The sequence below is a fragment of the Aspergillus caelatus genome, assembly GCF_009193585.1.
Source record: "Aspergillus caelatus strain CBS 763.97 unplaced genomic scaffold BDV27scaffold_197, whole genome shotgun sequence".
Taxonomy (NCBI): domain Eukaryota; kingdom Fungi; phylum Ascomycota; class Eurotiomycetes; order Eurotiales; family Aspergillaceae; genus Aspergillus; species Aspergillus caelatus.
In genome coordinates, this window is record NW_022475460.1 from 50,881 (window position 1) to 70,651 (window position 19,771).

Genomic DNA, 19,771 nt, shown 5'->3' on the forward strand with positions numbered 1-19,771 from the left:
AAAGAGATAAGCGGGTACTCTGTGGTTCAAGAATTATAGCATTAAAAAAATAATAGAACTCCCTCGGAATCCTAGATATAATCACATATAGACATATTAACGACGTTTTGAAACGCAGCGCAGCGCATTCGAAACCATCACATTGTCCTCCAACAAATGCTAAGTATTAGGATGTGGGTTTAACCCAGGTATACCTATCCCAATCCTGCAAGCTGCGCAGAAAGGCTCCCCTTGTCATACTTGACATACTTGCCTCTTCCCTTGTCGATTTCATGGTAGCGGTCCCAGAAACGCGCATACAATGGCTCCAGCACAGTCTGCACCTCACGGGACAGGACACCTCGCACCTCTCGCTCCATATACAGAGCCTTGTGACGAGAAACTAGGTCATCGAAGCTTGCATTGAACGCCTTGAACTTATCCTTAATTGCGTCTTTATCTTTTGATGAAAGAGATTTGACTATGGCGCTAGAATCAACAATGCCTCCGGACGTTGGCCTAGTTGACGCACCGGCACCCCGAGATGTGTATTGCACATCAAGCAGATACTGCGAAGTCTCCTTCCAAGAATCCAAATAAGTTGAAGTAGCGCGCTTGCGAAAGGTGTCTATCCGTGCGATACTGTCGGGAGAGCCGAGGTATCGTGCTAGTTCGGCATTCGACCGAATAGCGCGGTCAACATTGCAAAATATATTTGACAGGAAGACGCCCTGGACAGCTTTCGTGCGATGGAATGCCCGACCCCGAGACTCCAGAGCAATCATAAGGGCTTCGATCATGTCAAGAATGAAGTGCGATAGAAGCGTTGAGCTATCTGGACTGACATCTAAAGGAGCAGTACCCGAAGCATTAGAATTAGAGCGCCAATTTCCATCTCCCAAGGAAGTTAAAATAGATGCCAGAGGTCCAGAATAAGCAGTCAACGTGATCAAAGAACTCATGACCTCGTTGACAAGAGGCACAGACCCGCCATCTGGTGGTAGAACCTGGATGGATGCAGCTTTTCGTTTCGTTTCTTCAAGCAATTCTGAGAGGGATGACTTTGCGGTTTCGCGAATAGGCCTAAGAGCTTCAATGAACATGCTCTTGAGCTCCCCTGTCTTTGAATCAACACGATAAGACATCGCTGTAACAATTTCAATGATTTCAAAAGCTAAGAAGCAGTCCGTCATGAGATTGGCTTTGATATATTGATTGAGCTCACGCAGGGTCTTCGAGTATTCAGCCATAGCTGACTGACATGTTGCTTGTAGAGCCAAACCCCGCTGATCCCCAGTAAAGATTCTTGAGATTATATCGTGCTCGGCGTATATGAAGTTCTCCAAGGCGTTCGAATAAATGCCAATTCCATTAGTGCCTTGTCTGTAAGGGCCATCATCAGCTCGTCTTTTAACAGTATTCAGCGATGCAATGGCAAGATTTTGCAGGCTTGAGGTGATATACGGTGCTCGAACTGCAGCATATATTTTAAGGGCGGGATTTCCGCCGTCGCCATGTTGTGGGCCGTGAATTGCTGCGGAATTGATTGCAGAACATATAGGTCCCAGCTCTGTAACGGTTTCTTCCGGAATCGAAGGAAACGGCAGTTCTACATAGAGATATCAGTATTACTGATCGAAGGAACGTCACGCATGATGTTGAAACACACCTTTCGTTAGATAATGCAAAGGCTCAATAGGACTGACGTCGTCGCTTAACCTGCTTCGTAGCAAATCTTGAAGTCGAACAGTCCCGGTACTCAATAAAGAATTAAAGTCAGAAATAGCTTTCTGGTTTGATCTCAAGTTCGTGGAGTTGAGGTCAACGAGAGCCTTTTCTACACGTTTTATTGCTGCGAGATATTGCGACAACTCAACATTTTGCGGCCTGATACTGGGTCAGCTAGGTTGTTCACTTTAGGAACATAACAAGACATTCGCTTACCCAGAGCGGATGATGCCCTCCTCCCGACTCTTTGCGTCGAGAGGTTGGCGCAGACGGTCAATAGCGTCGTTGACCTTATCAATGTTATTGTTGGTGATTTGAAGCGATTGGGTATTACTGTAGATAGGCCCAATAGCATGTTTCACGACATTCCCTCCAGTTTCAAGGCGGACAAGGGAACCTTGGATTTTCTTGGTAAGAACTTTAAGCTTCTCAAGATTGGCATACAACACCTCCACCTCCGCGCTCTCCTCTGCGTAAGCAGTATTCCTTGGGGCTACCATGGTCAGGGAGTGCTCGAGCGGCAGGTCCCACAATCATGAGACAATCGAAAATATGACAATTTCACTCGCGCGCTTCTATCCAAAAGACGTCATGTCTTGCTGGTCGGAGCCAAAGTGATAATCCAAAGTCAGGGCGATTCCAAGGAACTGAACAGCTGGCCGATGAGGCACCTGGCCTCATAGAGTGGGCATAATTAATTAAGTTGTTGGAGCTTTGTTACTCCCCGGACCAAACAGCGACAATTCATAGGTTGCTTTTCCCACTCCGCAACCACCACTAGCCCCAAAGAGGCATGCAGCCGGTCCGTCTATTGTGCCGATGATTGCACGTGATATGATGTCACCCTGCCTGCAAGTTGGGTAAAGTCGGAAATGCTACGAAAGGGATCGCCGTGGTCTGGCCCACTCGCCATGGCTTTAAAGGTCGCATGCTGTCCTGTACCTCCCCTCTCCTGCGCGGTACCTGTCACAACATGGGTGCTGCGAAGGCATTGCGTCTTCGCTGGACTGTTCCCCCAGCTGTCCTGATAGCTTTGGGCAGTGGGGCACTATACACCACTAGTGGTCAGACCCGTTACTACAAACACTCGGTACTACAGACCGATCAAACAGCTCGGTTTTCCACTTCTACGACCTACCATGTCGACGACCGGTCCGCAAAGCCGTCATCTGCTAGCTCGCAAAAAGGCACTTGGGACTTAAGCTCCGAGCACAGCTCCGATCATGGCGACCCGAACTCAATATGGACTAACATCCTACATAAGTTTGACGGAGTAAAGCAGACGGTGGGTTCAACCGATTGGATCGAAATTGACAGCCTTAAAAATTATATCATTCCGGACTGGACCCGATTGCTTCCAGCGACAGTGCAAAAGCTCCAGCGTGAGCTCTCAATGGCCCCCGGTTCCCTTGCGGATGATATCTGGAAAGAGGCTCACGATCCGGATATTAATCCAGAAATATTACGAGATGCAAGGGTTCGTGTGGGAAGCGATCTATGTCGTGAGGAACTGGAGTTCAGGCGGAAGAGGCGAGAGCATGGGGTGAAAGCACTTGCATCGTACTTGGAAATTCCTGAAGAAGATATCCACCCGGACGACGTCCCTGTCATTGCTATGTGCGGTTCGGGAGGTGGGCTGCGGGCGCTTGTCGCTGGGACTGGGTCATATCTGGCCACGCAAGAAGCTGGCTTATGGGACTGTGTGACGTATACTGCTGGTGTCAGTGGCAGTTGCTGGCTACAGACACTATATCATTCATCTATTACGGGCCGCGATTTTCAGAAATTGGTGGACCACCTAAAGCATAGGTTGGGCGTACATATAGCTTTCCCGCCGAAGGCTCTCGATGCATTAACGACTGCCCCTACCAATAAATATCTTCTCAGTGGGTTAGTCGAGAAGTTAAAAGGCGACCCTGGAGCGGATTTCGGACTGGTAGACATATATGGGATGCTGTTAGCTGCGAGACTGCTGGTACCCAAAGGAGAGCTTGGAGTCTCAAATCGGGACTTGAAATTATCCAACCAGAAATACAACCTCACCGATGGGGCTCACCCACTTCCTATTTATACTGCCGTCCGACACGAGATCCCGGTCATTGAGAGCCTTGAAGAAGGCCATACCAAGAAACAGCCGACGCCCGAGACATTGATGAAGGAGGCGCAAGATGAATCGTGGTTCCAGTGGTTCGAGTTCACGCCTTATGAATTCTTCTGCGAGGAGCTCGGGGCTGGCATACCTACATGGGCTTTAGGCAGGCATTTCAATGGAGGAGTCAATGCAATTGCCGAGGGACACTACCCGATCCCTGAACTTCGTGTTCCAGGCCTCATGGGAGTTTGGGGGAGCGCTTTCTGTGCAACCTTATCTCATTACTACAAGGAGATACGACCACTGGTACGAGGCATTACTGGATTTACAGGCATAGACTCTTTAATCCAAGGGAAAGATAAAGATCTGGTTCGAGTTCATCCCATCGACCCTGCCACTATACCGAACTATGTGCTAGGTATGAAGGATGTCCTGCCACCTTCCTGTCCCGAGTCAATCTTCCGAAGCTCGCATCTGCGGCTAATGGATGCGGGAATGAGCAATAACCTGCCCATATATCCACTGCTGCGTCCCGGCAGAGACGTAGATATCATCCTTGCGTTTGACGCTTCAGCCGACATAAAGCAAGAGAACTGGCTTTCAGTTGTCGACGGGTACGCACGACAACGAGGTGTCAAAGGCTGGCCATTAGGTGCTGGCTGGCCAAAAGAGGATACAGAGTTGAAGGAAACCGAGGAAAAACTCCGGGAAGCACAAAACATATCCGAAGCGGAACTCGACTCAAAGATCAGAGAAGCTCAAGACAACGATAGAAACACTGCGAGTAATGGACAAACCCCATCCACGGACCCCGGACAGAACCCTAGCAATGGAGACACCGATCTAGACTACTGCAATGTCTGGGTCGGCACCACGCAAGAGAGAGTCTCCGGTGAAGAACCACCACCATCAAAGCGTCTCTTCCAACCTAGGAACAAGGATCACAAAGAGTCCGACTTCCACTTGATGCGCCCTGACGCAGGTATTGCGGTCGTATATTTCCCTCTCATCCCGAACCCAGATGCCCCGGAATTGCCGCCCAGCTCGTCGCTGAAAAAGTCCCCAGCTCCCGCGCAACAAAAGGAGACCAAGTCCTCTGCGAACGTTTCCGATCCAGCTAAACCCCTAACACCGCACCCTGGCTCCATCGATCCAGATGTTGATGACTTCCTCTCCACCTGGAATTTCGTATACAGCCCGGAGCAGATCGACGCGGTCGTCGGACTTGCCAAGGCCAATTTCGCTCAAGGCGAGGAACAGGTGAAACGCGTCGTCCGGGCCGTTTATGAGCGCAAGAAGTCTGACCGACTACGACGGGAGGAAGAAGAGGCCCGACAACGGATGGAGGGGTTTGTGCCTCTTTGATATTCCCGAGTGCTAAACCTGTCCTTTACAAGTCCTTTGCTCTCATTTTAAGTAGCATTAGAATACTGAATGTGTATATATCTGATCTTTGTGGAAATTACCGCAGCTTTGTGCCTTCTAGTATTAATTATAATATAGATTTTGTATGGGTATGTTGTATGTACACGGACATATAATGGCCCGAAATAAATATATCCCAAACTAATTGTCATGAAACCAGTTGTAAACAGCATCGACGAAAGAAAGGACGGAACACAAGGAAAGAGGGGAAGGGGATTCGTATATCATCCATACCACGTGCTATCTGCATGCCAAAAAGAACGGAAAATCACGAAGCTTTAGTAGTCTTTGGGGAGCTTGTAGAGTCGTCTTTATCGCCATTTCCAAAGTAAGATTGAACGCCCTGGAAGTCTTCACTTTCTGCTCTATTTAAAGCCTGTCTTTTTTCTTCATCGCCTTCCTGCTTCCGGTGTCCTGGCACCGATTCGTTGTCGTCACTTTCGGCGAGACTGACGTCTTTACTCTCGTCTGTCTGTCTTCTCAGCCCTAGCTCCTTGCTTAGCATCTGCACCGAAGTTGTAGCGGCGGCGGCTGCACTACTGGTGGCAGTGCCGAGGCCTGCGAGGATCATGTTTGCATCTTTCTTGCTCCCTTCCTGGTGCTCTGGGACGTCGGGAACCCGCGTTGGGATGTTCTCCTGGTCCCGTACAGCTTTCTGCTCTCCTGAGTCTTGGCCTCGCCAGTCAGCTGCATGGCTTTCGAGCATGGGTTCGCCGGGCTTGGGCTCGGTGATGATTTGGCCCGACGTGGGGGCTGTTTCTGGTTCCTTTGTTTCTGGTCCCGGAGGTGGATATCTCCATACTACTTTGAGCCGGTCGAGAGCTCTGACCCCTTTTCTTGAGGTGCCTTTGATACCATCTAGCGTGTCCCACTCTGCTTCGAAGATGCCTGAATTTTCTTGGTCGCCCCCTTCGAAGTAAGCGTTGAACCACACATGCGCAATAGAGGTCACCATTGCCCAGTCTTTGTAAGCTTTGCTTCTTCGTTCAAAGTCAATGTTTATATCGGAGGTAGGGAGGATGAGCGGCTTGCTAGGCCGGAAGAGAACAGCTGACGTGCCCTTCTGGGTAGTTGAGTCCTCTTCGGATGAGCTCGAGCTAGATGAGCTGGCCGAGCTCGATGGATCTACTACAGATGAGAAGGCCTTTTTGATACCGTTTTTGTGGCCATTAGTCTTCTTTTTGTCCGTCTTCTGGGAGGAATTCGTTTTCACCCTTCCGTCGTCCACAACGATCCGTTCACTTCGTTTGAATAGGTGAAAGTTTTGGATCTTCTTGCCTTCATCGACGAAGCCTTCCACTGCAACCTTGACACCATCTCGCAGACCCCATACATGCAGTTCGAGGATCTCCACCGGTCGTTCGATGTACTTCTTGCCCATTTGGTTCACCCATCGATGAACATACCCGACCCAGCGCAGCTGGCTCGGGATACTCACCCCGGGGCCAAACCCAGACCGCATTCTCCGTTCGGTAAACCGTTGCAAAGCATCCTCCATCTTCCATCCAGCATGTGTCATCAAGTAGCTGCACGCGACCGTTCCACTCCGCCCCTTACCCGCCTTGCAGTGGACCACCGCAACTCTCTTCCGTTTCTTCTGTGCCTCCCGCTGAGAATCCTTACCATCTAACCCATGAAGCCAGTTGTGCATGGACCCCATGATCGCCGGGATAAGCGCAAATGGCGGGGGATGGTGATCTGGGAATGGGTAGTGATGTATCCTCCCGTAGACAGCCTTGTCAGGGTACCCTGTCCCCTCAGCCCGGAATTCAAAGATACACCAGTCCTCGCCATGTTTAGAGTCAAGGTATTTCACTAGATCGTCGAGCGGGTTTCTGTAGGCACGTTTTGGGTAGTTAGGGGACGGGCCAGACGTTGCAATAACTGCACGGTAGCGAAGAAAAGAAAAGCGTTAGCGATGGTCCAGAAACAGGCTAATAGCGTGCTATCGTAAAGACTGTGACATGCTCACGATTATCGGTGACATAGCATAAATCTAGACCCGCTTCTGGGTGCTGTAATCGAGGACCGGCGACTATTTGCCGTAGGATCGACGCCTGCGTTGGACAAGAAGCCAAGCGCCAAAGGTCAGTCTCGGCAGAGGGCACGGGGAGATTTATCCAGATAAGGTGGCCATACCATTGGTGCTAAGTATGCAAGGTGTGTCTGCAAGCTCTATAGCCCTGCCTCAGAGAATGTATCTCCTCGCGCTAAGTTACAGGACCCGGAGGGAAAGAAAAAAAAAAAAAAGAAACTAAAGTGTTGATATAAATGTTGACCGACAAGTTCGTGACTATTTGCGATGACCCGCCGCAATGTAATGTGCCAAGACTCCAAACTAATACCGATAAGCTTCGAGGGGTTTTCTGGGGGAAGCACTGGACGCTATGGGCACGGATGGTTAGAAATTATTGCAATCTTCCTGCCCTTGCAGAACGTTGGAATCTCAAGGACAGTTGGGAGAGTTGATCGCTTCAGTCCTTTAGAAAGAAGAAGAGGCGATTTACTTGTAGGCGGGATATGATGTCACTGCCACGGGAAGCCACAAAAAGTCCAGGGAAGTAAGCAAGTCTTAATCTTTATCTTAATCAGATAAACATACAGCGGACTACGTATCCATTGAGTTTGATGTGCTTTTGCTTGCAAAACGAGTGTCATTTAACTATCATCATAGAACATGTCATAAATGAGTGACCGCCATTAAAGACCAGACATTAACATTATAATAATATCCTCTCATATGTCCTCCGAGTCATACATATGATACAAAGAAGTTTCATGTCGCTTTCTCCCCAGGAGCTGCTCTCCTTTGTTGCTTTTTTTTCTGTAATATTTGCATAGCATTTTCCTTGTTGACGTATTCAATACTGTCATTCTCTTGGTCGCGAAGCCTGTTAAACGTAGCGGATTGAAATGATGATCGTCACCCCTTTTTCGAGTCCTCGCACGGCCCAATCAGAGTTGATCTCCCCATGAATTCCGAATTCATGCGACTCCATAGACCTCGGTCACAGGGATAGTGAAGTTATTCTGAGTGGATGTGACGTTGGCATGGCCAAGAGCATAGAACTCGGCCTCGCCTTGGAACCAAGCATGTTGTACATGGACCGTCCACACGGGGTATAGTTGAGACACCACCTTCGCCTTCACGTGCTTGTCATCACAGAATGCGAAATCATCTTGGACATTGGTACCCGAGCAATGAGTTTGGAAGCCGGGAGTGTTCTGGCTTGCGACACCGGTAATATTGAAGTTATACACGCAGCCGCCTGGGGAACAGCCAGTGTTGAAGTTGGCGACCTGCCAGGTCAAAGCTGGACTGGTATTGAGGCGATGGAGAGGCAGAGCGGAGGCAACGTTGAGGGCAGAGAGGGCGACCGTGAAGACCGAAGAGAGTTGCATCGTGGATGGAGTGTAGGTAAGTTGGCTGAATGTGAAGAGGGTATATAGTATGTGGGATTGCAAATAGAGTTTAAAGGCAGAGTTAAGAAGGGCGACAGTCGTGTTTGTATAAAAATTAAAGAACTGATCTAAGGGGGAGTAGATGTTCAGGCCGTGAATGTAGGGTTAAAACCAACAACTATATGAGAGGGCCACCGTGCTTTATAGTAGTATGAGTGAATGGAGGTCGGGCGTAGGAGCCATTCGACCCCGAGAAGGCGAAGACCCGACGGGCTGTGGAGCACTTCGACCAAAGAACCACCGAACCAGCATCCTCTCGATCACTAATATCAGTGCAAAGATTTTACCGGACCACCCCGTATGGAGAATCCTGAAACCTCCATCTCATGAGAGGCAAAGCAGAGGATGTAGCAGCGGCATCGGCATCATCCCTTCGTCATGGGTGTAACCCTCGGTTCAAACTAGGGGTGAGATGGGAGGTACCAGTTGCGATCCGAGTGGTTAGCTATTATTAAATGTCAAATATGACCGTAGAAAAATACGGTAAGTCTGTATATGACTATTCTCCGCGATGCAAGATTTAAGACAGTGTGCCAGCCATCTTTCGGCGGACGATCGCAATCTCGAGACCTCCGTGCTGTAGCAATTGTCAATTATTTATAGAATCAAAGATGAATTCCATTGTATCCGTACTGTAAGCAGATACTAGCAAATCACGGAACGCATGGAACGGAACTGGAACCGTTCGAACCATAGTTCAACCCTAGACTTCTCCCAGTGGGGACCGACTAACTTCGACCCCAAACATCAGACTCTTGGCTCCGAGATAAAATAAACCCGACGGTGGTTTGAGGGTCGGCTTGGTGTTGCATTCGGGGTCTCAGTGTGAACACTTGCCGTTGGATGGAATGAGAGTCATTTCAATGTGCTTTGTCGAGGGTACATGCATGGAGATGTGGTACTGTTACTTTGCAGCGTTTGATCTTTCCTGCATCATGTTGTAGTTGTCACTTGCAGCCCATGTTGACCTTACGACTACTCCAACGTCAGGTGGTAATTGACGTCAATTCTCTGATCCATCATGGATAACTTTTAAACTTCAAGGCGACCGCTGATATATATACACTAAACTACAATGGTAGAGAATATATTGTACAAGGTAACGACATTTATTTCAACTGGATGGCGAATTTGCATCGGCCTTGACCTGATCCTCAGGGATTAGTCCGCCGGGTTCGTAATCTTCCCATCCTTCTTCCTCTCGGGCCCTTGCAATAGCTAGCCGTCTTCTCTTCTGTTTCCGTTTCTCTTTGCTTTCAGCCCGTCGCTCCTCTTTGGTTATGAGCTTCCGCGGTCCCTGTCTGAAACGATTGGCGTATTCCGGGGGTGAATCAGACGGCACCTTCTTGATGAGACCTGCGCGGACTCGTGTGGGATCAAAGTCATCCGTTTGTCTGCGCACTAATGCATCCCTGATCTGCGGGTGATACCTCAATTGGACAGCATACTGATCGCTCGAACCGGTACAGAGATCCCGGATCTCAGCTCGCGCATCTTCGCTGGGGGATGCGTCTCGTGCCAGCAGATCCTGGAAGTACATGTATGCCGATTCAAAGTTACCAGCATCTAAGCACATGATGATGAGATGTTCGAATGTCGTGGCGTTCGGTACCACACCCAGTGTGGCCATTTCCTTCACAACAAACATGCCGGCATCGGTATTTTTAGCCCGGCGGCACATGCCAATAAGGGAGTTGTAAACTGAGACATCCGCTTTTTCCAAACACAAAGCATAGAGTTGCTTGTAAAGCGCAAGCCCATCGTCTACCACAAAGGGATCGTTAATGGCTTCGTGCTCGCACATCTCGAGCACTACTAGAGCGCATCGAAGGGGTATTTCGTATTTCAAAGCTTTGAGTTGCTTGAGCATAGACCATGCCTCTCGTGGGCTGGTTCTCGATTGTATCATGTAGGTTAGAATGGCGGCAGTTGAACTTGACTCCAGCGCAATCTTTGCCTTGTGCATTTCGCAGAGCACTTGAAAACCAGTGTAAAGGTTCCCAGAGATCACGTGGGCCTCAGTAATCTTTTCATAGTCCTCCAAACTAAGAGGTACGTCGGATTCGGTCAGAAAGCGAGCGACCGACGCAGCGAGCTCAGTATCCCCTGTGCGGGACGCCACTGTCAATACATTACTGCAGACTCCGTATGACGGGTAAAGATATCTCAGTTCAACCATCTGATCCCACACGAAGCGTGTGGTCTCATGGTGAACGGCGGCACTTGCCACATCTAGTACGTAAAGCCACAGGTCCGTCGTCATGTCATACCCCTGATCAACCCGTGAACGTATTAACCGCACCACCTCGTCAAACTCTTCGAATTCGCAGAGGTAGTAGATGAGCATGCTGTGTAACCAACCCTCAACCGGCATGTCCTTTCTCTCCATGTGCGCGATATGATCTAGGGCCAACTCGAACTGATGCTCCCTCACAAGCCCAGCCACCACATAATGCCAACCGTCCGGGCTTAATGGAAGCCATCGGTCTCGAAGGGTGCGCACAAGTTCCTGGCGTAGTAAATAGTCCGGATGAACTGCGATGGCCTATTAATGTGAAGAGTTATCAGTCAAAAGAATCCCGTAAAGTGTAGGGAAGAAAACCACAGTAGGCGACTGCCGTACCTGTAATGCCGTGTGCAGCGTCCCAGAATCCAACGTAAATCCATTAGCCTCCATCTCTGCAAGTAAGTGCCGAACTACTTCTGGCGATCCACGTTCTGCATCCGAATTGGCGCGTAATAGTGCCCTATAGTGTCGTACCTCAGGGCGTACATGGCGATCTCTAATCAGGATGCGCAGTATCTGGCTCGTGCTTAGGACCCTTGGGGCTGAGGTCGTGAGCTCTTGAAGCTTTTGCTCCAAAAATGCCGTCGGTTTATGTTCAAGAGTCTTGGGAACTCCAGGTGGGCGTTTGCGGGTACCCTCTGTGCCAGAGTTCTCCTCTTTCAACGATTCGCCGGCATCTAGCCTAAGCTTGTTGTGGTTCTCGTCCAATTGACCAGGGGTTTTTTGCTGGTCCATTGATTCGCTATATCCATCTCCCAAAGCTCCATCACCCTCTGGCGGATCAATCCCATCAATCTTTCGAATAGAAGCACTGCTCAAGCATTTTCGCGGTGTTGATACAGGGCCCGCTAAGAAAGCCGAATATTGACCGGGTTTAGCAGCTCGTTTCCCCTTTATGAGAGGGATACGGGGGCGCTTAAAGGCGTTGAGGCTGAATGATGGACAGAGGCAATACCAAAGTCCATCCACAATAAGTGTCTGCCGTGGCATGTCGACCCTCTCTGGGTAACCAGAATCGTCAACCTTCCCATCTAAATTCCCTTGTCAAAAACGACCGTATCATCACGTGACATGCAAGTACCATGGCTTGATACGATAGTGGATGAAGCGAGCATAGCTGCGCAACATAGACCAGCACGATCACTTTACAAGTATTCTTTTTTTTTGTTTTCTTCTTTTGGTTGTATTCTATACAGAGAAGTTATCCAGTAAGGATATTAAAAAAAAAAAAAAAAAAAAAGAGTATTTCATATGGCACATTTCCCATTGAAACAAAACAAGAGCCAGATACGCCAGGATCATGCTCGACTAACCCGCCCAACGGACCTCATGAATTACCTACATCATCTCATCGGGGTATCTATCTTTCTCTCACGCCGCTTGTCATCACGTTCTGGACCTATCTTTAACTGCCACCTCGGCCGCGGCCGCGGCCACGTCCACGACCACCACGGCCTCCCCGATCACCTCTGTCGCCCCGGTGAGAGTGTCCACCACGATTGCGGTTCGGAGGCTGATTTTGCTGTTGTTCCTTGACCATTTCTATAATCTCTTCAGGGATCCGTAGATATTTAATCTAACACGTATTAGTACTCGCCAAGACCACTCGCGCCTTAAACAACCTACATTGTTTCCTCTGATATAGACTTCCGGCAGCCTGAAGAACCGATCACCCTCTGGGCTGGTCTGGACAACCTCTTTGAGTATTAAGTTCATCCAGTTATCGCAATTGGCAAGATGTCCATTCAGCGTTTCGCCATTCTTAAGTTCCACGAGCATTGGATGGCCCTGGGCGGCCGTGAGCAATCCTAGGGGTAACTATGGGTAGTATACCGTCAGTAATCGCAAATCCGAAGACCAAGATGGCCAGTTTTAGTTTGGCGGGTAAATACCATTTCGGGGATTGATGAGTGTGGGCAATATGAAAGGTTAGGCTAATATCCGAAAGTGAAGCGGGCGAAGGCTAAGATACAGTCGTTCTTAGCCAAATCAGGTATCCGCTAATAAAGCGACACCGAATAATAGCGACAAAATATGAAGCACGGCGATTTTGAGGGGAAGAGCGGGCCCTCGGTGTGGTGAATTTGATAACCAAGAAGCTCCGCACGAGCTTCCAGCGGTGGCGGTGATCGCAACCTGGAGATCCGGAGAAAAGCAAGTCCGAGATCCGCCGACTACTAAATAATTACTATTCCCTTACTGGAGAATAAATAGCCCTGGACAGTGATCAGCCCAGAGTGCAACCATTTCCATATGCTCTCCTTTTTGGGTCAGTTTGCTCCTTTATCTGTTTCACCTTGGTTGGGGAGTTCATCTTTATAGGAGTTGCAGAACAACCATACTGTTGATATACTATACAAGCTGAGTCGCATACATGTAGCTCAACCGCTACATGCGGTGGGCAGCGAATCTAGCGTTACATTTTCTTTTGATTGCATCTTCTAATTCAGACTTTATTAGCCCACCAGCCCTCTAAGAGAGCATGGCTTCGTATACGCTATTGTATCAAAGCCAGTTCAAGCCATTGGCCTCTTCGTATGATGTTCCACTTGCTTAAGAAATAAACCAGGAAGGCCAAGATATTCACAAGATGTTGCTCCATGATTGCGCCGATTTTCGGACAAGCTGGAGAGATTGCAGAAGTCTTGGGTGTAAGGCCAAGGCGTCCTACATGTCTGTCCCCGCTGCAATCCGCGAGATAAGATACAGCTTTGGCCCACCTGCATAGCTAGACGTTCAGTAGTTAGGCTCGAACAGGCTAATAGAATCTTGATTGATTGATACAGCTTTGGCCCATTCCCTGCGTCACTCGCTGGTGGAGCATGTTCCTGGCACTCCGGGTGTAGTCGATATACTGAATAGTCTACCCTACTGCAGGAGGCAGAACAATATATGGGACCGAGTGATACATCCTATGAAGCCTTACACAGTCATCTGCAGTCAGATCATTCTACTCCGAGCAGGTTGTGCCTATTCGAGAACCAGATATCTCACCTCAATTCACTGCTAAGAGGTTTACCAGAATCTGTTTTGTAGTTATCATTGTGGGTCTTGTAATTGCGCTGATATTCACAATCTGTCGCAATACTATGTATTGTCGTCGACGCCGAGTGGATCGAGCCGCACGGCATGAAGGAAGACGTACCCTACTGGCTTATAGGTCCGCAGCGCGGAGGTTCAAATGATAACAATGGTGGGAAGGAAGAACTCAGGAACCGGACCTGGCCCCTTCACTTGACTATAACCTACCCGTCATCCGACAACCGGAGCCGACCCTGCCTTCTGAAACTGACTCAAGTCCATATCCCAAGTCGAAGCTCATGCAGGCTGAGCTACAAGATTTAGGCGAGCACTTGAATACGTCGGTGAGCTTGTTGGACAACCAAACCGTAACCTAGAAGAAGCGCACCCCTCCAGAAAGAAATGAATCCCAAGGTTACCAGCGACGTTAAAAGCAAATCGCCGAATACGATAGCATCATCCACGGCTGGTCTCTCAACAGTTATAGCGTTAAGAACGAGAAGTCTGATGAGCCTGGATAGTACTTCATCTATGACTGTAGACAGGCTGCAGACAATAGTCACTGACCCACCCAGCTACCATGAATGATGCGATTCATTAGTGGAAACAATATACAGATGATAGCATGGATTTGAACAACTCGTAAGTGCTGATATTACATTTATTGAAGTTTCCTTTGGATAATTAAGCCACATGCGTCAACTTTGGAAACCCAAATGGGGGGAGAAGTTCGTAATTTACACCTTCGGACGCTTTGAAGCTTCCAGTTCGCCCTCGTCCTCCTCATCCTCATCCTCTACAGTGAACTTTCTCTTAGCGCGCTGATCCCTGGCGGGGGTATCACTGGAACTTGCGGCCGAGTCTTCTAGGACTGCAGTTTCAGGCGATTCACCAGATTCCTCTTGCTTAGCCTTTAGAGCCTCCTCTCTGGCAGTGAAGACCTTGATTAATGATTCGTACCCTTCCTCCACGTTGGTCACTGTCTCCTCAAGCTTCTCAATACGGTCGCTCATCTCTAGCTGGATGAGAAGATCGCGAGAGCGCTTGAAGAGACGCTGCTTAACTAGCATGCGCCACCAGTAGTACCGCCGCTCGTTCGGGTCCGCAGCATTATATTTCTTTATCAATAGACGTGACATATTTGCGCCACCAGCATGACGATTCTTGGTGGGAATCTCGCCCAAGAGAAACATTTCCAAGACGTGAGCAAACTGTGTTGAGGCGATCTTATAAGTGGAACGGATATCGTGGAGAAGTTTTGTGGGGATGAGGGCAGATGTTGGGACGCGACGGGGTCGCTGTTTCTTAGGAAGTTCTGCGTAGGGGTCGGGATTGATATTAACGTTGTGTTTAAGGAATTCTGGGCGCAGGATGTGGAAATCTGCGGTATCGCGGAGCGCGTCAAACGCTTCGTTAGGATCTTCGACTGTCAACTCGACAATTGTCGGGTCATTAAAGCAAGCGGTATGAATGGTTGTATACAGATGGGTACCATGTCCCGAGCCTTGGTGAGGAGGGAGGATCAGAAACTGGGCAATCCGCAGTCGGGCTGGTAGCTGTGCAGGCCGAATTTCGGGACCTGGGAATGCGTCATTCGTGACCGTAGCTTTCTCTGGGGAATCCCTCTGGTAGAACCACCAGCGATAGGTTGTCGCATATCCGACGATAGAATATTGTGAAGCTGTAGGACTTGGAGGCTTCACTTTCTCGTACCTGCGATCATTCGTTATTGTCAGCCATACTCAGATATGTCTCCTCAGACAAGAAAAGATTTTCATACACGAAATAGACTGTCCAGCGCTCAAGTGTCCATTCGGGATCCTCCGTTTCTAGGGGTGTTCCAGCCTCGATGAATAGGGACACGAAGACCTGAGCCCGGTCCAAGAGCCGTCGCACCTGAGGATCGGCGAGGGACCCTGCCCAGATCTCGTATGTTCGTCCTCGAGTGACATAGTTATGGACGAGCTTTCCTGGCGGTACAAAGCCCTTCGCATCTTTGTCTTCTTGGATGGCGTTTTCATAATCAGGAAGAGTGGAGAAAGCCTCTGAAGGTTTACGCATTGGTCAGCTATGATAGGGTGGTTCAGCCCGATTCCAAGCCGTATACTGACCTTCCGGAATAAATGGGTTTAATGTTTTGATCAGGTCAACTGCTGAGGTGTCGCCCACGGTCTTGAACTTTTCATCGTAGGAAATATGGATATGCGGACGGAGGTCATGAGCAGCGAATCGTAACCGGATGATCAATCCCTTGTAACCGAAAATTGTTTCATCATCACCAAAAATCGGGTAAGTGAACTGGGGATGGAAGCTAGAGAGCGTCTTCGGTTTTTGTTCACCGGGCTGGACAAGAGTGATCTGGACGGCGTCATTAGCGTCGCAGGTCCCTGGACGACACGATTCTTGTCAGCTAAAATGGAACTTAAATTATCGGGTATGGTGAGGCATGAGAGGGGTAATTACAGTCGCCTTCGCTCGCCATTTTGTCTAGGACAGGAGGAAGTAATAAAACCTTAGTTTGAGGGTGGTAGCTGAATAAAGTCAGTCTCTTTCTGATGACGGCGCGTGTTGAATCGCGTTGCGCGAAACTCAGGTATAACCGCTTCGGGTTTAGTTCCTTTGGAGGGCTCACTAGTAATGACTTCAACACAATTTCCCCATGCTTAGATGTCAACTGCTCGCGCAGCGTGGTTCAAAAATCAGTGCTAGCACAACCATGCTAATTATAATGATATTCTTGAGTTTATAGTTGTCTGAAACAGATTGGCTAGGATGAAGACAAATAATTTCAAGTCGCCTTGACTTTGTATGCTCATTTGAGGATACCTTAAGTACTTTACAGTTATCTTCATTAAGAAAGCAAGTAAAAGACACACATTGACATATCATTGACTGGGCTAGTTTGACCTAATGGTCAGTTATGTGCAGTGGTTGACCTCGGTTGCATGGGTAGTGGTACCCCATACAACGCGGCTACGGGCCGCCGTCAATAGCGGGGAGGCTAGGGATTCGACTATACTCCGTAATCGTTATGAGATCTGGAGGGTCCGCCCAGTTCTAACCACACCAAGGTTCACTTTACCATTGAGGGGTATAGTTCGCGCACCAGCACAATATCAAGGGCTCTAGTATACCCCCGGAACAATGTCGGCCACGGACCCTCAGAGGATCACCTTGATCGGATTGGGAACCATCGGTATGTCCATGGCCGCGTTGCACCTCTCTCGTGAGAATGTGACAGTGGACGTATTCGACACAAGACCGGATTTCGACCAGTTTCTTCTCAAGACATTGCCAAATTTCCTTGATCAAGGTCCATCAGCCAACTCTAAGTCCCAACCATCCACATCAGCTGTGGCTTCATTGGTTGCCTCCGGTCGTTTACATATCCATACATCACTAGAAACCGCCTGTGCCTCAGCCACGATCGTTCAAGAGCAAGGACCCGAAAACCTCGAGTTTAAGCAGACCCTCTGGGCTCAGGTGGAATCATTTGCTCCACCGTCTGCGCACCTCTGGACCAGCACGTCTGGCATTGCCGCATCCGCCCAGCAACAAAAGATGGACGATAAAACACGATTGCTTGTTGTGCATCCTTTCAATCCGCCGCATATCATGCCACTACTAGAGATTGTACCCTCGCCTGATACGTCGCCAGAGCGGATAGAGTTTGCTCGCGAGTATTTCTCCGGTCCTGGTTCGAAGCATAGACCTGTGGTACTCCAAAAAGAGATCCCAGGGTTTGTGGGGAATCGTCTGGCATTCGCACTACTACGAGAGGCATGCTACCTAGTGCAGGAAGACGTCGTGAGCGCAAAAGATCTCGACACAATCATGATGGCTAGTCTTGGGCCAAGGTGGGCGGGCAATGGTGTGTTCGAAAGCTATCAGCAAGGAGGTGGTGAAGGTGGGATCCAGGCTTTTCTGGACAAGCTAGGTGGCACTATGCAGGTCGTGTGGGATAATTTGGGTAAAGTAAATGTGTTAGATGAAAAGACCAGTTGGAAGGAAAAGGTCGTCACGCAGGCCAACGAAGCTTACGGAACCCTGACACCAGGACAAGTCCGCGAAAAAGAAGAAAGACTGAAGGACTTTGTGGCGATACAGACTAAGAAGTACGGATATGATGTACCTGAAGCATAGCTATACGGGACTCTGCTAGTACTTTATAATGTAGTGCAAGAAGTATCATAGCCCAATGTGAATATGACGTCATTTGGCACATACTAGTAGAATCACTTTGAAGAGGTTCTTAAACAAAGCGCAGACTCATTAATTCCATGCAGATGAGGTGAAATACAAATTTATGCAGCTGTACTCTGTATGTCAAGTGCAACTTGAAATGTTGAAATGGACATGTGCTTAATATGGGCATGCAAGGAATAGCTGAGTAGTCATATTTGTACTCGCCCTTACTCTGTTATTATACGCTTACCCTACCAAAGAATTATCTAAACGATTGACCTAAGGGTATCTTAATATTGTTCTCCATACACGGACGATGCGATTGTTATCTTTCCCTATTATTGGGCGGATAGTAGGTGGGGAACGGCTTGCGCGTAGACCTTTCAAGTTTCTCTGTTTAATTAAGCTTCAACCTCCACAAATTCTACACCTGCAGGTCTCGAGGACGACATGGCTGTTACCTGTGGGTCTGATCCCGATAACCTATGATTTAAAAAGATTACTCTTTCGCTGCTAAATGGATAGCGTTGAGTTAGATAATACGTCACCGCGCAGAAAAGATATCAATGACGCCCCACAAGAAGATTCAAGGGTGCCAGATCGTAGCGACGGAATACATACAATGCAGGATAGAAATCGCTTGCGCAAGTGGTGGTTGACCGAAATTCGCCCGAAAGTGGCCGCTGAAGATGGAGACCCGAGAGACTTCCTTGGTATTTCATTCCAAAAAGATATAGCAGCTTGATTTCCATTTACTTACCTAAAAGCACAGCCCTTGAGAGAACATTTCTAGCGTATGTTCGCACGGCAAATGCGCTTGCTTCGTTTGCGATCGTCGCAGCTCAGCTGTTCATCCTCCATCATGATTCTGTCGTGGCTGGGAAAGTACTGGCTTGTTTATCGCTTGCATTTGCTATATATATCCAGATGATGGGTGCTATGCGGTATTTCAAGCAGCAAAGGTCGCTTCAGCGGAGAAAGTGCTATATATGGAACCCAGAGAGTATCCGGGTTGCGTTGTTATTTTTTGTAGTAAGTGTTTTGTGTCGACTTTGCCCTTTCGTGGTTTATACTGAGAAGCTTTCGAAGATATCTACTGTAGCCCTAGTGCTAGTGGTTGTGTTTGGATAACCCGGAAGACGAGCAAGTGCACGTGTTGACGTGCACGCTCTCCAGGAATTAGCTTCGTCCTAAAATATACAATCTTTATTTTATATTTTTATATTTTTATTTTTTTTTGGATACCCTTAGAAATCTACAGCCACTGTACAGCAGTGACAATTGATAACGAGCTTTCGATCAGGCGTTTGAATGAACTGCCTACTAGTTCATACAATCTAAGTTTAGTAGACCTACATAGCATATAGTGTCAACATCAAGTATCTTAACATAGGCCCTTGCTTTTGCTTCTAAATCTCTCTAAGATGCATTAAAATTGACAATGTAAGTAAAAAAGATCGTCATAGTCGAGGATATTGAGGAATTTTGTAATAAGAACATGTACTTACTAGAAATTATCAAGTACCCTCCGCAAGCATCATGAAACAACGAATGCGGCAGGCGAAGCTTTACCTTGAGTTTAACAACAACAA

General features: G+C 48.4%; 9 protein-coding genes across 9 annotated transcripts; 3 read left to right on the forward strand and 6 right to left on the reverse strand.

Annotated features, from left to right (window-relative positions):
- Window positions 1–18: 18 nt before the first annotated feature.
- BDV27DRAFT_35053 (EXO70 family protein) lies at window positions 19–2,404 on the reverse strand. Its single transcript, XM_032076391.1, has 3 exons — window positions 1,924–2,404; window positions 1,649–1,866; window positions 19–1,588 (listed from the first exon to the last, which is right to left on the reverse strand). Exons 1-3 carry the CDS (start codon window positions 2,205–2,207, stop codon window positions 195–197), a joined length of 1,896 nt encoding a protein of 631 aa, XP_031923889.1. The 5' UTR covers window positions 2,208–2,404; the 3' UTR covers window positions 19–194.
- Window positions 2,405–2,644: 240 nt separating this feature from the next.
- Window positions 2,645–5,319, forward strand: BDV27DRAFT_35055 (putative phospholipase A2 (PlaA)). The gene has a single exon (XM_032076392.1). It carries the CDS (start codon window positions 2,681–2,683, stop codon window positions 5,162–5,164), a length of 2,484 nt encoding a protein of 827 aa, XP_031923890.1. The 5' UTR covers window positions 2,645–2,680; the 3' UTR covers window positions 5,165–5,319.
- A 1-nt stretch (window position 5,320) lies between these two features.
- BDV27DRAFT_35058 (putative phosphatidylinositol-3,4,5-trisphosphate 3-phosphatase) lies at window positions 5,321–7,675 on the reverse strand. Its single transcript, XM_032076393.1, has 3 exons — window positions 7,364–7,675; window positions 7,197–7,281; window positions 5,321–7,108 (listed from the first exon to the last, which is right to left on the reverse strand). Exons 1-3 carry the CDS (start codon window positions 7,364–7,366, stop codon window positions 5,493–5,495), a joined length of 1,704 nt encoding a protein of 567 aa, XP_031923891.1. The 5' UTR covers window positions 7,367–7,675; the 3' UTR covers window positions 5,321–5,492.
- A 534-nt stretch (window positions 7,676–8,209) lies between these two features.
- BDV27DRAFT_161323 (uncharacterized protein) lies at window positions 8,210–8,626 on the reverse strand (the record flags this gene model as incomplete). Its single annotated transcript, XM_032073207.1, has 1 exon — window positions 8,210–8,626. One exon carries the CDS (start codon window positions 8,624–8,626, stop codon window positions 8,210–8,212), a length of 417 nt encoding a protein of 138 aa, XP_031923892.1.
- Window positions 8,627–9,800: 1,174 nt separating this feature from the next.
- BDV27DRAFT_161324 (pentatricopeptide repeat protein) lies at window positions 9,801–11,963 on the reverse strand (the record flags this gene model as incomplete). Its single annotated transcript, XM_032073208.1, has 2 exons — window positions 9,801–11,231; window positions 11,310–11,963. 2 exons carry the CDS (start codon window positions 11,961–11,963, stop codon window positions 9,801–9,803), a joined length of 2,085 nt encoding a protein of 694 aa, XP_031923893.1.
- A 229-nt stretch (window positions 11,964–12,192) lies between these two features.
- BDV27DRAFT_133979 (U6 snRNA-associated Sm-like protein LSm4) lies at window positions 12,193–13,062 on the reverse strand. Its single transcript, XM_032068201.1, has 3 exons — window positions 12,866–13,062; window positions 12,600–12,791; window positions 12,193–12,549 (listed from the first exon to the last, which is right to left on the reverse strand). The coding sequence occupies exons 1-3, from the start codon at window positions 12,866–12,868 to the stop codon at window positions 12,379–12,381; spliced, it is 366 nt and encodes a 121-aa protein (XP_031923894.1). The 5' UTR covers window positions 12,869–13,062; the 3' UTR covers window positions 12,193–12,378.
- Window positions 13,063–14,622: 1,560 nt separating this feature from the next.
- hat1 (histone acetyltransferase catalytic subunit HAT1) lies at window positions 14,623–16,528 on the reverse strand. The gene is made up of 4 exons (XM_032068202.1): window positions 16,458–16,528; window positions 16,106–16,381; window positions 15,775–16,039; window positions 14,623–15,707 (listed from the first exon to the last, which is right to left on the reverse strand). Exons 1-4 carry the CDS (start codon window positions 16,474–16,476, stop codon window positions 14,732–14,734), a joined length of 1,536 nt encoding a protein of 511 aa, XP_031923895.1. The 5' UTR covers window positions 16,477–16,528; the 3' UTR covers window positions 14,623–14,731.
- A 509-nt stretch (window positions 16,529–17,037) lies between these two features.
- On the forward strand, window positions 17,038–18,188 carry BDV27DRAFT_133981 (uncharacterized protein). Its single transcript, XM_032068203.1, has one exon. It carries the CDS (start codon window positions 17,139–17,141, stop codon window positions 18,135–18,137), a length of 999 nt encoding a protein of 332 aa, XP_031923896.1. The 5' UTR covers window positions 17,038–17,138; the 3' UTR covers window positions 18,138–18,188.
- A 613-nt stretch (window positions 18,189–18,801) lies between these two features.
- On the forward strand, window positions 18,802–19,592 carry BDV27DRAFT_148376 (uncharacterized protein; the record flags this gene model as incomplete). Its single annotated transcript, XM_032070901.1, has 5 exons — window positions 18,802–18,892; window positions 18,952–19,064; window positions 19,107–19,211; window positions 19,294–19,340; window positions 19,547–19,592. The coding sequence occupies 5 exons, from the start codon at window positions 18,802–18,804 to the stop codon at window positions 19,590–19,592; spliced, it is 402 nt and encodes a 133-aa protein (XP_031923897.1).
- Between the last annotated feature and the right edge of the window lie 179 nt (window positions 19,593–19,771).

Coding starts and splice junctions, on each gene's coding strand:
- BDV27DRAFT_133981 (XM_032068203.1), top strand. CDS start 17,139: ATGTCGGCCACGGACCCTCAGAGGATCACCTTGATCGGATTGGGAACC.
- BDV27DRAFT_35053 (XM_032076391.1), bottom strand. CDS start 2,207: ATGGTAGCCCCAAGGAATACTGCTTACGCAGAGGAGAGCGCGGAGGTG. Junction 1,867..1,923: donor GAGGGCATCATCCGCTCTGG/GTAAGCGAATGT, acceptor ACCCAGTATCAG/GCCGCAAAATGTTGAGTTGT. Junction 1,589..1,648: donor TTTGCATTATCTAACGAAAG/GTGTGTTTCAAC, acceptor ATCTCTATGTAG/AACTGCCGTTTCCTTCGATT.
- BDV27DRAFT_35058 (XM_032076393.1), bottom strand. Junction 7,109..7,196: donor ATGCTATGTCACCGATAATC/GTGAGCATGTCA, acceptor GCTACCGTGCAG/TTATTGCAACGTCTGGCCCG.
- BDV27DRAFT_133979 (XM_032068201.1), bottom strand. Junction 12,550..12,599: donor TCTATATCAGAGGAAACAAT/GTAGGTTGTTTA, acceptor AATACGTGTTAG/ATTAAATATCTACGGATCCC.
- hat1 (XM_032068202.1), bottom strand. Junction 16,040..16,105: donor AAACCCATTTATTCCGGAAG/GTCAGTATACGG, acceptor GTAAACCTTCAG/AGGCTTTCTCCACTCTTCCT. Junction 15,708..15,774: donor CGCTGGACAGTCTATTTCGT/GTATGAAAATCT, acceptor GAATGATCGCAG/GTACGAGAAAGTGAAGCCTC.
- BDV27DRAFT_35055 (XM_032076392.1), top strand. CDS start 2,681: ATGGGTGCTGCGAAGGCATTGCGTCTTCGCTGGACTGTTCCCCCAGCT.